The sequence below is a fragment of the Salvia hispanica genome, chromosome 4 (assembly GCF_029641045.1).
Source record: "Salvia hispanica isolate PSC_SH4W2 chromosome 4, Shi_PSC_v1, whole genome shotgun sequence".
NCBI classification, from domain to species: domain Eukaryota; kingdom Viridiplantae; phylum Streptophyta; class Magnoliopsida; order Lamiales; family Lamiaceae; genus Salvia; species Salvia hispanica.
Window position 1 is genome coordinate 22,579,230 of NC_142695.1, and position 15,917 is coordinate 22,595,146.

Here is a 15,917-nt window from a genome sequence, read left to right on the forward strand (position 1 = left end):
GCACTACCAAAGCAAATTACCGTGAAATCAACTGCACCGGTTAAGATTCCTATGGCTGGAAGAAATTATCTGGCAATTTAAAGCAATGAACATGGCGTGCCAAACCGAATACCTGTGTAATCAGTGCATATCCATAATTATTTTCTAGATTTTTCAAAATATATTTTCATGTACAAAAAAGGCATGTCAACTTTCACTTAATATTTTACTCCTTCCGTCCCCCAAATTTTGTCACCATTTGACCCGGCACGGGTTTTAAGAACTATAATATAAAGTGAGTTAGAAAAAGTTAGTGGCATGTGGGTCCTACTTTTATATATTAGTTTTAAAATAAAATATGAGTGAGAGTGAATTAGTGGAATGTAGGGTCCACTATTAAAAATAGTAAAAGTGAAAGGTGACAAATTTTTAGGGACGCACGAAAAAGGAAATAGGTGACAAATTTTCAGGGACGGAGGGAGTAATAATATTTAAATCTGCTTACTCATGCTATTATAACAAAATATCTGAAATTCGAAAATATGAAAATTCGGTTTAAATTTTTATAGTATTTGATTTGGATTATCAAACTTATGGTTCGAATTGGATTGGAATTTTAAAAATCGGATGTAATCCGAAATCCAAAATATATTTGCGTACATACATGACACATATGTATAATTAAAATGTACTATTATTATAAGTATGATAAAACTAAATGAACTATTCTAATGGTGTTTGATACGTGATTTTCAGATTTTGGCCTTGGATTTTTTATATTAGATTTTTGAAATTTTATATTTTTATGTACTTTTGGATTTTTTTTTTTTATGGAATTTGAAATTTTCAATTGAGCAAATCCAAGTCCCTTGATTTTTTCTCTTTAGTAAAAAAAAATACTATCCATTTCATTTTCCACTATCTAATTTGCAATAGATCAATTAACAATACTGATTTTTTTTTTTATCAAATGGTATAAAAAAATGATTTTTGAATAAGCCAATTTTTCTAGGATGCCTAACCAATCTCAATAATGAGGATATGAATCATATCATATTACATGTCTATAATATGAAAAGTACATAGGATGTATATTTGATACAGATCAAAGATATAGGAGTGCAGATGTGTATCAGATGTATATTGGATATATATTAGAGATATTCCATTATTCCTTGAAAGTGCGTGATCGAGTGCAGATGTGTATTAGATGTATATTGGATATATATTAGAGATATTCCATTATTCTTTGAAAGTGAGTGATCAAAGGTTGGATTAGTGTGCTATTGGATATATATTACAGTAATAACTAATAACTAATATCAATTTTGTATGTTAAAAATATCAACATAAAAGACATAAATTTATCAATTTTTTTGTGTTGATAAACTTATGTCTTTATATTGATATTTAAATTTACATGTTGTATTGATATAATTATGTCTTTGTGTTGATAATTTTAATACATAGAATTGAAAGTTATTAGTTATTACTGTAAATTAGTTAGCACACTAATGCAACCCTATTCTTGAAAATATAATATTGGTATAGTTGCATCTCCAATAGGAGATAAAATTCTATACTCCCATATAAGGTCTCGTTCACTTTCATCGATATGGGAAGGCAAAAAAACAATAATTAACAGTATTTACGTATATTGAATGTGTTATATCATCAATATAGTGTATTAAAATTATGACATTAAAATATTAATATAATATATTAAAATATCAAAAATGTCATGTGTTAACATTTTTATGTTATTGTGTTGTTGCGTTATATTTTTAATTACATTGTAAGTTAACGAAGTTAGTAACTTCAAAATCATCTTATTTTGTTGATGCAAAAACTGAGGAAAGAAGATTTGTGAATACAGAGAGATTGATGTCATTGGATCAAAGTTGTTGTGTATCTATTCATCATTTCTGCCTCCCAACCTCTTGTTGGTTTTCTCGATAAACTCTTCCACTCTTTTTCTCGAACATGCATTCATGACATGGTTAATCAAATAAAATCGCTGTAGTAATGAAATTAAAAATCGTTATTAAATGACAAATAACGGTTCCAGTAGGAATTGTTCAACATTTCTTGATATGGTGATGAGAAACAATGGCAGTTTATAGTTGTAAGAGTTCGACGGTGCACATTCGAACTTTATAATATTGTCTGCTTTGAGCAAAACCCTCACAGTTTTGCTCTTGGAGCACTCACCAAAAGGTCTCATACTAATGGAGTTGGGGTAGCCCATGTATACGTTTGCAATCATTCTCCAATATGAGATATTGTTTACCTCCACAATAATATCGTACATAAATGTTCAATTAAATATTCACAAATTATTAGTAACTTTTTTTTTTACCATTAATAGAAATCTAATCTAGATATCACTCCCACAATTCCATTAATATTGATGCATAAATAAGTAATAAAAAATAAAGTTGAGAAAAGTAAAATAAGAGAAAATAAAGTTATATAATTATGTGGAATTTTATAAAAAATAAATGTCTCAAACTATTAGAAGTCTATAATAGGACTATCAAAAAAACATGACTCAAACGAGGAAGTATTATTTTGATAATTTGGTAAGTTATCATTTATTTCTACAAGAACCAAACCTAAACAAAACACGTAAATTTTTTTTTGTTTTTCCATAAATTAATGTACAATCAATCAATATCCATTTTTCTAGCTTTTAGACAATAGGTAAATAAAAATAGAGTGATGCTAAATGGCCACATTATGGCCAGCCATAATCTTATAATATTATTAAAATTCTGTGTAATAAATGCTCTATTGTTGAAATTTATGCCTTAACAATTTTTTTAAGACTAATTTATCCTTAAACATTAAATACTTATATAGTAGAATATATTTACTTATGTAGAATCCAACTAATAAATTTTAGTTACTGACTAAAATTTTAATTTTAAATAATCTTGATTTAAAATACGTTTAATCAGAATATTCAAGTAACTTATAAATATTAGTAATAATAAAAATATTATTTTAATATTATTTTCGAGGAAGAGTATTTCAATGTTAAAATATAATGTCATATTTTGATATTATCAATTAATTAATTATATATATTTCCTCCGTCCCAACTAAGTTAGTCGTATTTATTTTTGGATATTCCAACTAAATCGAGTCATTTTCTTTTTTAACCAAAAATAAAACATTTAATTACTCTTACTTTATTCTGATCCACCATCTACATTACTATCTCTTTTTATCTCCCCTATTTTATTCATCTATCCTATTTTTTAACACAATTTTTTAATCGCCATGCCCAAAAGTTTTGACACAACTTAGTTGGGATGGAGAAAATATAATATCATAATATAATTTTATATAAAAAATATTATTATTGATTTTGTAATATTTCATGATATAGTGGTGTTATACATTGTAGTATTATGTCACAGTATAGTATACTTACTAGTCAAGAAATATATACTATACTGGACATTGAGACATATTACGGCTCAAATTCAATTATTTATAAAAAAAATTTAATTATTTAATCAGAAATTTTAATTAATATTTGATTCGGTTAAATAAATATAACTAATAAATCAAAATATTAAATAATATAACACTCCATTGTACTATAATTTTTATACTGATTAGTTATACTATAATTTTAACACTCCATTGTACTAATATAGGAGTATGTTAATATTATAATATAGTACATATTTAAAGTAATTGATAATACTGAAATATAATTAATTTATAAGTTCTGTGATTTTAAACAGTATGATGAAAGTGTCTAAAAATACATAAATTAGGCTAAACTAAAGATTAAGTTAAAATTAATTTTTATGCCTCCAACTCCACTTCCCGGACGCCATTTTCCATAATCAGTTAGATTCTTCGATTCTTCAGTAGTACATTAGTTATATTGAGAAAAAGGTTATTTGGTAAAAATACACAAGACGTTAAAGAGAGTTAGTAATTTATTATTTATTTCTTATGTGTATTGACCATTATATCCTATTATGGTCAGCTATGGCTACATAGCATTTTCCATAAAGATAAGTGCAGTACGCCGCGTAGCAGTGGCCGACATACTTGTAGCTAATCGAATACACCCTTTCAAGTTTTATCCGATAAAAATAGGTTATTTGATGGTGATACAAATTTTAATACTTGATAGGAGAGAAATAGAAAAATAGTTAAAAAGTATTGGACGGTGGAGCTTGTATATGTTAAAATGAAAGAGAAGGAAAACTTTTTATAAATAAACATGAACTATTTTTATGAAACGACCCAAAAAAAAGAACTATAGCTTATTTCTGTGAGATGGATGGAGTATTTAATATTTTATGTGATTTAATATCATACAAATATCTTTTATTATTAAAAAATTAGTATAGAAAAATCATCTTAGCAAAAGTTCAAACTCATAATTAAGCATTCATTAAAAAATTAATTGGTCTATTTGCAGGGATACGGGATACCGTCATTGTTCAATGTTTTATTTTTCAATTATTTCTGACGATTCAAATGGAGATATATACTGGATTCGTTCATTATTTCAAGTGGGATCAACCCAATCCAACTAAATGTTGACCAAAATAATCCACATAACCCAAAAGGCTATGATGTCCGTTTTCTACTTATAGCTAAACAATCACACAACTGAAAAAAAAAATACTAGGAGTACTAGTATTATTTTAAATTTTCAATATGACTGTTCGTTTTTTTTTTTTTTTTTCTTTTTCTAATGGTAAATGATGGATTTGCAGCTAATTATATAAGTGTGTTTAACTTATTAGACAAAATAATAGACTTAGTGAATTATTGAATTATGTGATTATTTTAGTTGAAAAGAATATGTATAAAGTATCATATAATTATCATCTAAAACGTTACTAGAATACTAACGGCCTATAAAAAAATTATCTATTTTATTCGTATGTATTATAGGGAGTAATATTTGATTGAAAATGTATAGACAATTATTAGTAATAATAATTTGTAAAAGGCAATTCAGCCTGGGATCCAATCTCATCTCTTCCTCTCACTTTACTCTAACTTCCATGGAATCACAGACACACTAAGCAGCCAGAGACCTTTGTGTTAGAGCACGAAAAACGGCGGCGTCCAACGCCGTCGTCGCCAAGGTACCTATAAATACTCCTCTTTTCCAACGCCCCACGTTTCCCTTTCTCCAACCATATATTTCATTCTCCCCAACATTCATCCAAATCAGATACCTCTCTCTCTCTCTCTCAATAGAATCAACTCCAGTCATTTTATATCTTCTCGCTTCACGCCGTGGCAATGGATCCACCACTAGGGTTTTAGAATCTCAATAATTTCAGCAAATAACTGGACAATTTTTTTTCTGTTTAATTTTTTGTTTTAATTAAAAAGTTAGCATAGAATGAAGCCAAAGGGGGATGCTATTCGCTCGGGTAAGCTGCTGAAGTATGCATTCATGGGGCTATTAGTGTTTCTAGGGCTAATTTGCCTGCTGTACGGCTCACGGTTCTCCGGTGGGTTGCCACGCGGCGACGACTCATTCGACGACTTCGGTGTTGACCCCGTCACGGGGAGATTTGTGAAGAAGGATTTCGATGAATTGTTCGACGACGAGGAGCGGAATCCTGAGGTTCCGAAGAGCATTCCGGTAAGGAGCCGGCGTTGATTGACGCCGTTTTAGTGTTGAATTCGGCGCTGTTTGTTGATTAGCTTCTGAGACGAGCTTGGATTTTGTGTTGCAGGTTTGTGATTTGAGGTACTCGGAGCTGATTCCGTGTTTAGATAGGAATTTGATCTACCAGATGAGGCTGAAGGTGAATTTGAGCTTGATGGAGCACTACGAGCGGCATTGTCCGCCGCCGGAGCGCCGTTTCAATTGCCGGATTCCTCCGCCAGCTGGCTACAAGGTTTGTTACTGTATCACCTTTTCCCCAATTTTGATCTTCTTTTATAAAAATTGATGCAGCTTGTTAGTTGAAATTTGTGCATTAGTTTGATTCCAAAGCAATTTTCTTTCAATAGTTTGATTCCAACGCAATTTTCTGTTAGAACTCCAGATCCCAATTAGATGGCCCACGAGTAGGGATCATGTTTGGAAGGCCAACATACCCCACACACATCTTGCAAAGGAAAAATCGGATCAGAATTGGATGGTTGTGGAAGGGGACAAGATCAAGTTCCCTGGTGGAGGAACTCATTTTCATTATGGAGCAGATAAATACATCGCGGCTATTGCAGGGGTGCGCATTTACAGCGTTCTATAATGTTGTTTCACTGTTGATAATTTGGTTGTTCCATGTAGATGTAACTACTCATTTGCTTTTATGTAGATGCTGAAGTTTCCCGGTGAAAGGCTCGATAATGGTGGCCATATCCGGAATGTTCTTGATGTGGGATGTGGGGTTGCAAGTTTTGGCGCGTATCTCCTCCCACTGAATATCATAGCCATGTCGCTAGCCCCTAATGATGTTCACGAGAATCAAATACAGTTTGCGTTGGAGAGGGGCATTCCTGCAACTTTAGGTGTTTTGGGCACAAAAAGACTACCTTACCCTAGTAGGTCTTTTGAGCTGGCTCATTGCTCCCGTTGCCGGATAGATTGGCTCCAGAGGGATGGTCTGCTTTTGTTGGAACTAGACAGATTACTGAGGCCGGGAGGCTATTTTGTCTACTCGTCACCTGAAGCTTATGCGCATGATGTGGAGAATCGAAGAATTTGGAATTCTATGCACGACCTTCTGGGAAGAATGTGCTGGAGAGTCGTCGTGAGGAAAGATCAGACAGTGATATGGGCTAAGCCGCCTAGTAATAATTGCTACACAAGAAGAAGTCATGGAACTCTCCCAAAACTTTGCAGTTCGGATGACGATCCAGATGCAGCATGGAATGTGCCTATGAAGGCATGCATCACTCCCTATTCAGCAAGTATGTGTAATCATTTAAACCCTTTCACTGACATGTTGGATATGTTATTTGATAGGTGCTGCCTTGGCGGCTTATTTTCCTCACTCGCGTCATTCAATATCGCCTTCATGCATGGAAAACTATAAATTAATTAGAATAGTCCTGTGCTCTTTTACTTGCAAGAAAGTTTTATGTTGATGTGATTATTAACTAGCTGTGAAAATTTAACCAATTTGCTGAGGGATAAGTCGAAGATAAGGCATAGTGTTATTTACTTACCGCCATAATTGACATTCCACTTTCTTTTGGGAGCACAGAAATGCATCAGACAAAGGGAACATTTCTAGAACCTTGGCCTCGGAGGCTTACATCTGCATCTCCTCGACTGGAAGAAATCGGTATAAGTGCTGATGCATTCCGAAAAGATACAGTAAGGCTTACTCCCATCTTGCGATTCTGTTTAGATGGGGAATCTTTTCTTTCATTTTGGTCTCACCTTGTTATAATTATGTGATACAGGATGTGTGGCAGAGCAGAGTGACTGAATATTGGAAACAGATGAAATCTGTTATGCAGCGGAACTCAATAAGAAATGTCATGGACATGAACTCGAATCTTGGGGGATTTGCTGCAGCTCTTAAAGACAAGGATGTTTGGGTCATGAACGTTGCTCCAGTAAATGCGTCAGTCAAGTTGAAGATAGTCTATGATCGAGGCTTGATTGGATCGGTGCATGACTGGTACACATTCTATATCATAAACCTGTCTAGCTTCCTTAAACCGCACCCCATGATGAAACCTAAACTGTAATGTTAAGCAAACACTTAAATGCTTCTTGAGATGAGGATGACAATGTTTGCTTCCCTTTAAGATTCGTACAGTCATCTATGTTTGTGTCTACAATGTTTGCTTCCCTTTACGATTCGTACAGTCATCTATGTTTGTGTCTACAGTGTATTATGTGCTTGAATCCAGATATCTATGACTCTGTTGGACATGTTTTGCTCAAGTTTTTATGAGACGTGTTCCTTGTTTTTGGTCTGAGTTGTTGATAACGTCTCCCCATCCATATGCAGGTGTGAGTCATTTTCAACTTATCCTCGCACATACGACTTGCTTCACGCCTGGTCCGTCTTCTCAGAGATCCAGGAGAGAGGTTGCAGCTTCGAGGATTTGCTGATCGAGATGGACCGGATACTAAGGCCTGACGGCTTCATTATCATCAGGGACAAACCTTCCGTGATCAATTATGTACATAAATTCCTGGCTTCGCTGAAGTGGGACAAATGGTCCTCGGAGGTTGAGCCCAGCAGCGATGCTCTCTCCAGAGGTGAGGAACGCGTTCTGATTGCAAGAAAACGACTGTGGGAGGAGATTAGAAAGGTGTAACCCTCTCAGCGGTAAATGGCTTGCTTTTCAAAGATCCCTGTTTCACTAACTGCATGGTTGTAATGAAATGTTTAGATCATCATCCAAGCTTGTTTACATTTGTGTTGTCATGAACTTCGCATAACGCAATAGATGCAGTTCTAGTTCATCCTATATTCTGTTTGGGTGTGATCGAGAATAGCCCAACTCTGAAGGGTTGAGCTAGAAATTTTGTATTCTCTATCAAGTTGACATCTTAGTGTTACCTTTCATCATCTCTCTCTCTCAGATTGATGTTTGTTTAGCAATTTCTGATTTATTTCCTTCTTTGAGCAAAAAGATATACTCCATGATAATAAAGTTTTTGTCTTCAACAAAGTAAACCTTGTGAATTTTAAGGCCGCAATTAGGGATGTCAATCAGGCCAGCCCATCGGGTTTCAGGCCAATCTTATTCGGGTTATGGGTCAACCAGATGCGGGCTAATCGGGTTATAATTTTTTCGGGTTATAAAAGTTCAACCCTAACCCTAAAAGCTCGGGTTTCGGGCTAGCCCAACGGGTTAATCGGGTTGCTACCGATAAAATTAACATGCGATCAATCCAATAAATAATTATGAAAATAAGTTATATTTATAAAATGTAAAATATTTAATTATATTAAATTTGAGATACTATATGCTTAAACTCAAACATAAACATGATCAAATACTAATATTTGAGATTTATGCAAAATAAAATATAAACGTCAAGAAATTTGAAGGCATGTTTAGAAATTTAAATATATATTTTTAGTGAACTTGAAGTTTTTAATTTATTTATCTATTATTAAGTTAACAAAAATTTAATATATAATTTATATATTTAATAGTATATAAAATTGAAAGTTATTTTTTTAGTAATCTATATTATAAAATAACCAATGAAGTGTCGAATTAGAGTCAAACAAATAGAACGATAGAAATTTTATTGGGTTTTTGGGCCAATCCATCGGATTTTCGGGTCTGGCCCTAACGGGTTGTGGGTTAATCTGGTGCGGGCTAATCGGGCTGTAATTTTATCGAGCTAGAAATTTTCATCCCTAACCTTATAAATTTGGCGGGTTATTCAGGTCAGCTCACAGGTTACGGGCTACATTGACCTCCCTAGCCGCAATCAACAATACATTTACTAATTTCTTGCAATTAAGATATACTCCTAAGGACGTCCATCATACTAGACTTAAATCTTTTTCAAATGTCATTCTACTATAATCCGAAATCATACTAGAACACCTACAACTCATCCTTATTTTTTACCTACAAACTCAGTGCTTATTTTTTCTCATCCTTTTCATATTATTACCCAATTATCAATTTTCGTTATTTGTGAAATAAAATTAAATAACTAAAATTGAAAGAATATTTAATTAAAATTCATAAATTACAAAATTAATAATTAAATAATAGTTCATAATTTGAAAATCACTTTCGAAAACTTTGGCTCGAAGTACATTAAGCTGCTCTTGATGCTATTGCTCACATCGATCATCAACAACGTATCTTATGCAAGCATCGTTGAGTACTCATTTATCAACATTGCATTTCCAATCCCGTCAATTCTATCGAAGTATTAGGCGAGTTGAGGGTCAGTGGCAGATCCACTGATCGGAGCCGCCACAACCCAGACCTCTTCTCACTTGAACATTCTTTCGTCATTGCCGAAGGAAGTCTAAATCACATGTTAGGCTTATTTGTTGGGAATTCTTGTAATCATCTAATGAGCGCAGCGGAAATTTGCATACAAGAATAACAGATCTAGATTCATAATCATATTGCAAGTTGAGCATGTAAAACACAACGGAACTAAATCTTACTTGTTGTGTTGTTTTCTTCTGCGATTGAATCCTGCAAGTTGAATCCACTACTATCGAGGTCCACGTGCAATCCAATTCGATGCAGGAACTATCCCGGTGCAATTGATCCGTAGAAGAATGCTAGGAATTCTCTCTACAAAGCTTTACGTATTTTCTCTCTAATGTTACGCTATTTTCTTCTCTTCCACAATGGAGAATAAATAACCATTATATAGATGAAGAGTCACTAGGGTTTCATGATTGTTGGGCTTATGGACTAATATAATTATAGCCCAACTATAATTAAGCAATCCATATTAATCTAATTCTAGCCCATTTCCTTTCAATCTCCCACTTGGACTAGCATTAGATATAATACGCAGTTCCAACTTTGTACCCTTGAGCGGATCAAAATACACTTATAGTGTGACCCTTTAGGCCCTCATTATCGACGACGATCTAATCGAAGTCTGCACAAAACTCCTAGACTGCGTTGGCAGCGTAGCTCGATATATGAAGGACGTTTACGTGAATTCGGTAAACAAGCCTCTACATAAAGTTTATAGTAATATCCTTTCATTCACGAACCACCCGATTGAGCCTAAGATTTGCTATGTGTCATCCAAATAGCTCAATCACTTTATCTCATCTTTATTAAATGACCCATTAGATCATATTCAATTACTTTAATTGAATATATCTTTCGCATTGGCCAATGACTTAGTGGTCAATTAATATAGAGAATTTGAGTGTTCTCTCGAAATTCTAATCGAGGAATGAATCTCAATCTTGGCTCAACTACCATTTTCATTTATCTTATGATACACCCAACACAGGTCCGTGTCTCAATCCTCCTTTGGGAGGCAAAGCGTTGGACAAGATCAAAGCACACCACTCAACAAACAAAATGTGTAATGACCTCAGATCCAAGGACTATTACATACTTCATGCACTAATAAACTGTAGACACTTAACAAAACAGTTTAATAGTAGGGTATACCAATACTCTCCAAAGTATACCATGTGTCCATCACGAGTATCAAATATCTCATAGCTGTGAGAACAACTACATTCTCGAAGAATGTGATGCAAACCCCATGCTAACCTATAACATATCATCAATATCCCATTCTTGATGATCATTGGTTAGGGCTATTTTAGAATTATACTATATCATTAACGTCTCACCCCATTAACGACAGTCACAATTCAAGGGAACAAATATTTAGAATAAAGACAAACATTTAAACAATTATTCCAATAAGTGCACAAAACCCATAGAAAATAAAATTTTCATAGAATGTGATCAAGTAATAATGTCTCAATACAAAATGTTTCTAAGACATATAAAATTTCAACTCCCACTGATTCAAAGCCATCTACCAACATGCTTAACACCTAAGCTCTCAAAGTGCTTGTTGAGTTTTGCTATACATAACGGTTTAGTGAAAGGATCAGCTAAATTATCATCAGTGGGTACTCTTTCTAATTTTATGTCGCCTCTTTCAATTATTTCTCTGATCAGATGATATCTTCTGGGAACATGTTTGTTCCTGTTCGTAGCTCTGGGTTCTTTTGCTTGCGCAACAGCACCAGTGTTGTCACAGTACAAAGGTATTGCACTACTGGCACTCGGAACAACACCCAGTTCCTTAACGAACTCTAACAAAGCAACAGCTTCTTTGGCAGCTTCAGATGCAGCAATATACTCGGCTTCGGTGGTGGAATCGGCAGTTGTACCTTGTTTGGAGCTATTCCAACTCACTGCTCCACCATTGAGGATAAAAACATATCCAGACTGAGACTTATAGTCGTCATGGTCTGTTTGGAAACTAGCATCAGTATACCCAGTAACTGATAACTCTGGTTGTCCACCATAGACTAAGAAATATTCTTTAGTCCTTCTAAGGTACTTAAGAATAGTCTTAACAGTTTTCCAATGTTCCTCACCGGGATTTTGCTGAAATCTGCCTGTCATGCTAAGCGCATAGGCCACATCTGGCCTAATAGATATCATGGCATACATAATAGATCCTATAGCCGAAGCATATGGGATCCTTTTCATGTTGTCTCTTTCTTTGTCATTAGAAGGACAATCCTTCTTTGACAGCACAATGCCATGTCCCATAGGAAGAAAACCTTTCTTAGAATTCTCCATTGAGAAGCGCCTTAACAACTTGTCTATGTATGTGGATTGTGATAATCCCAACATCCTATTTGGTCTATCTCGATAGATCTTAATTCCAAGGATATAGGAAGCATCACCCAGATCCTTCATCATAAAGGATCTAGACAACCACTCTTTCACGGATTGCATCATGGAACGATCGCTTCCCATAATCAAGATGTCATCAACATATATGATAAGGTATACGACGTTTCCATTTTCGCGTTTACTATAAACACATGGATCCTCTTTGCTTCTGACAAAACCAAACGATTTGATTGTTCTGTCGAAACAAATATTCCAACTCCTCGAAGCTTGCTTAAGTCCATAAATGGACTTCTTTAGCTTGCACACTGCATTCGGCCTTTCTTTCGATACAAAACCTTCAGGTTGTGTCATATAGACATCGCCTTCTAATTCTCCATTGAGAAATGCGGTTTTGACATCCATTTGCCAAATATCAAAATTGTAGTATGCAGCAATTGCAAGTAATATCCTAATGGACTTGATCTTAGCAACTGGCGAAAAGGTTTCATCATAGTCAATGCCTTCGCGCTGACTATAACCCTTTGCCACTAACCTAGCCTTGTAGGTTTGTACTTTGCCATCTGCATCTCTCTTCTTTTTGAAGATCCATTTGCAGCCTATAGGGTAAACCCCATCTGGCAAGTCAACTAGTTCCCAGACTAAGTTGAAGTACATCGAGTCCATTTCAGATATCAAGGCTTCAAGCCACTTCTCTCGATCGGTGTCTAACACTGCCTCGGCATAGGTCTTAGGCTCATCGTCATCTAAATCAACTTCATCATCTTGGTTCTCAACCATTAGATTCAGTCTCTCAGGTGGACGACGAGTCCTTCTAGGCCTATTGAGTTGGTTTTGCTCTGGTTCAGGCTGTTCATTCTGTATGTGAGAAGGTTCAGGAATATCACTATGATCTTCTTGAGGTGGAGGTGATGCAACTATTGCATTATCTTGTCTTTGGTGCATCTCATTGTCTTGAGGTGGTCCCTCGAGAGTCTCTCTAAGGTCCTCTCTAAGAGTAATTTCCCCTCCCAATAGATCATCAAAAACTCCCACTGAGTTATTGTTCAAACCATTTGACAATACCTCATCCTCAATGTTATCTTGTGGTTCTTGAATTTCTTCAAGATCTACAATGTTGTGACCTTGTTCCCTTAAGACATAATTGTCTTCAAGAAACGTCACATTCCTAGAGATTATCACCTTGTGATCTCCAGGGCAGTAGAATTCATATCCTTTAGTTTCTTTAGGATATCCCACAAAATAACATTTCTCACTTTTAGTTTCCAATTTATCAGTCATCATTTTCTTAACAAAAGCTGGACAACCCCAGGTCCGGATATGGTTAAGACTTGCTTTCTTGCCACACCATAACTCATATGGTGTTTTATCGACTGATTTAGAGGGAACCCTATTTAGAATGTAAATAGCCGTTAGTAAGGCATGGCCCCATAGGAATAAAGGGAGACTGGCGAAGCTCATCATGGATCGAACCATATCTAATAATGTTCGATTTCTCCTTTCAGATACTCCATTCATTTGAGGTGTACCAGGAGGTGTCCAGTCTGACTGGATTCCATGTGACTTCAAGTAATTAAGAAATTCTCGGCTCAAGTATTCCCCTCCTCGATCTGATCGAAGAGTCTTGATACTTTTCCCAAGTTGTTTCTCAACTTCACACTTAAACTCTTTAAATTTCTCGAAGGCCTCGGATTTATGTTTCATAAGATACACATATCCATACCTTGACAAATCATCAGTAAAAGTTATGAAGTACGAATAACCACCTCTTGCTTGAGTTGGAAACGGTCCACACACATCTGTGTGAATTAACTCTAGCAAATCCTTAGCACGCACCCCTTTCCCAGAAAATGGTTTACTTGTCATTTTTCCTTTGAGACAGAATTCACAAGCTCCGTATGATTCTAAATCAAATGAAGTGAGATAGTCTAACTTTCTCAATCTTGCTATACTTTTCTCATTAATATGACCAAGTCTGCAATGCCATAGATAAGTTGCATTATTCGTATTACATAGCTTAGGTCTTTTGTTTTGCACATTGAGAATATTTCGTTTGTATTCAAGCATATATAATCCATTTTCAAGAGTGGCATTTCCATAAAACAATCCATTAAAAGAAAACGAGCATCTGCTGTTTGCAAAATGGAAGGAAAAACCTTCAATGTCTAACATCGGAATGGAAATAATATTCTTAGAAATAACTGGAACGAAATAACAATTGAACAATTCTAGTCTATGTCCTGAGGGAAGATCCAATCTGTAAGTCCCCACGCATTCGGCAGTAACTCTTGCTCCATTCCCAACACGCAAATCAACTTCCCCAGGCCTCACTTTCTTGCAGTCACTTAGACCCTGCACATTATTACAAATGTGTGAGCCACAAGCTGTATCTAATACCCAAGATTGTGAATTATTCATAGACATATTTATCTCAATGACAAACATACCTGAGCTCCCACTTTCTGCACCTTGTGCCTTGAATATTGGGCAGTCTCTCTTCCAGTGTCCCTTCTCATGACAGAAAAGACACTCATCCTTTGATAACTTCGACTTCTTCTTAGCCCCTCCACTCTTAGGCTTTAGAACAACATCCTTAGATGCTTTCTTCTTCTGTTGCTGCTTATTCTTCCATTTGGAAGACTTCGCAGAAGAGCTCACCATGAGCACAGATTTGACCTTAGCAGTGGAAGACTCATAAGTCTTAAGCATGTTGTGCAACTCTGGCAGCCCAACCTTCGTGTTGTTCATGTTGAAATTCACAATGACATTCTCAAAACTACTAGGAAGAGACTGCAAAATTAGGTTTGTTGAGACATTTGCGGGGAGCACCGTTCCAATCGATGCTAACCTCTCAATCAAACCAATCATTTTCAGCACATGCTCAGAAACCTTGCCTCCATCATGAAGCTTACACTTGAAGAGATCGCGAAGTATCTCATACTCCATAGTTTGAGCTTGTGAAGCATACAAACTCTCCAAGTGCTTAAGCATTTCATATGGAAACATGTGTTCATGTTGTCTTTGGAGTTCCAAACTCATAGATGACAGCATGACACACTGAGCATCGGATGCATTATCAATGTGTTTCTGATGAGCTTCAACGTCAAACGTAGCAAACTCAGCAGATTCCTTATTGGGGATGACACCGATTGGTTTGTCTAAGACATACTCAACCTTGTCATGCCTTAGCACCAAGCTCAAACAACGGAGCCAATCCGTGAAATTTGACCCAGTCAACTTGTTTGTTTCCATCAAACATTTGTAAGCCAAGTTTGACATTTTATCTGAACAGAAAATAAAACGAAAGCAAATCAGAAAAGCATATAAAGATCACATTCGTATCACTAATCAAACAAGGGTTTATTGTATTGATTAGCTCCCACTAATTTTAACATATATTATGTCCCCCAAACATAAAATACGAATTTATATCAAATATAAATTTTAGTGGTCCAAGATCCAAGTCCATATCATCGCAGCCCCTGCTTTGGCTGATCACTACAATAATATTACAAGGTAGGCCTCCAAGCCAATTGCAACAACTATTTTGCAATTCTTGGTTTATTAATCCAATTAATATGCATCCATAAACTATTTAGGTCGCTTTGGCTTCACTAAACAATTTAAGCAAG

The 15,917-nt window shown here is 35.2% G+C and overlaps 1 protein-coding gene and 2 pseudogenes across 1 annotated transcript; 1 reads left to right on the plus strand and 2 right to left on the minus strand.

Annotated features, from left to right (window-relative positions):
* The first annotated feature begins 4,967 nt into the window (after positions 1 to 4,967).
* Positions 4,968 to 8,516, plus strand: LOC125192587 (S-adenosyl-L-methionine-dependent methyltransferases superfamily protein). Its single transcript, XM_048090206.2, has 7 exons — positions 4,968 to 5,617; positions 5,712 to 5,876; positions 6,027 to 6,209; positions 6,300 to 6,894; positions 7,191 to 7,303; positions 7,393 to 7,613; positions 7,950 to 8,516. The coding sequence occupies exons 1-7, from the start codon at positions 5,372 to 5,374 to the stop codon at positions 8,260 to 8,262; spliced, it is 1,836 nt and encodes a 611-aa protein (XP_047946163.1). The 5' UTR covers positions 4,968 to 5,371; the 3' UTR covers positions 8,263 to 8,516.
* Positions 8,517 to 11,442: 2,926 nt separating this feature from the next.
* LOC148927491 (secreted RxLR effector protein 161 pseudogene) lies at positions 11,443 to 12,138 on the minus strand (annotated as a pseudogene).
* Positions 12,139 to 14,901: 2,763 nt separating this feature from the next.
* On the minus strand, positions 14,902 to 15,564 carry LOC148927492 (uncharacterized; annotated as a pseudogene).
* Positions 15,565 to 15,917: the final 353 nt, after the last annotated feature.

Excerpts from the sequence above, each read along its gene's own strand:
- LOC125192587 (XM_048090206.2), top strand. The coding sequence starts at position 5,372 with ATGAAGCCAAAGGGGGATGCTATTCGCTCGGGTAAGCTGCTGAAGTAT. Across the intron at positions 5,618-5,711 it reads AGGTTCCGAAGAGCATTCCG|GTTTGTGATTTGAGGTACTC; the intron begins GTAAGGAGCCGG and ends TTTGTGTTGCAG. Across the intron at positions 6,895-7,190 it reads CATCACTCCCTATTCAGCAA|AAATGCATCAGACAAAGGGA; the intron begins GTATGTGTAATC and ends TTGGGAGCACAG.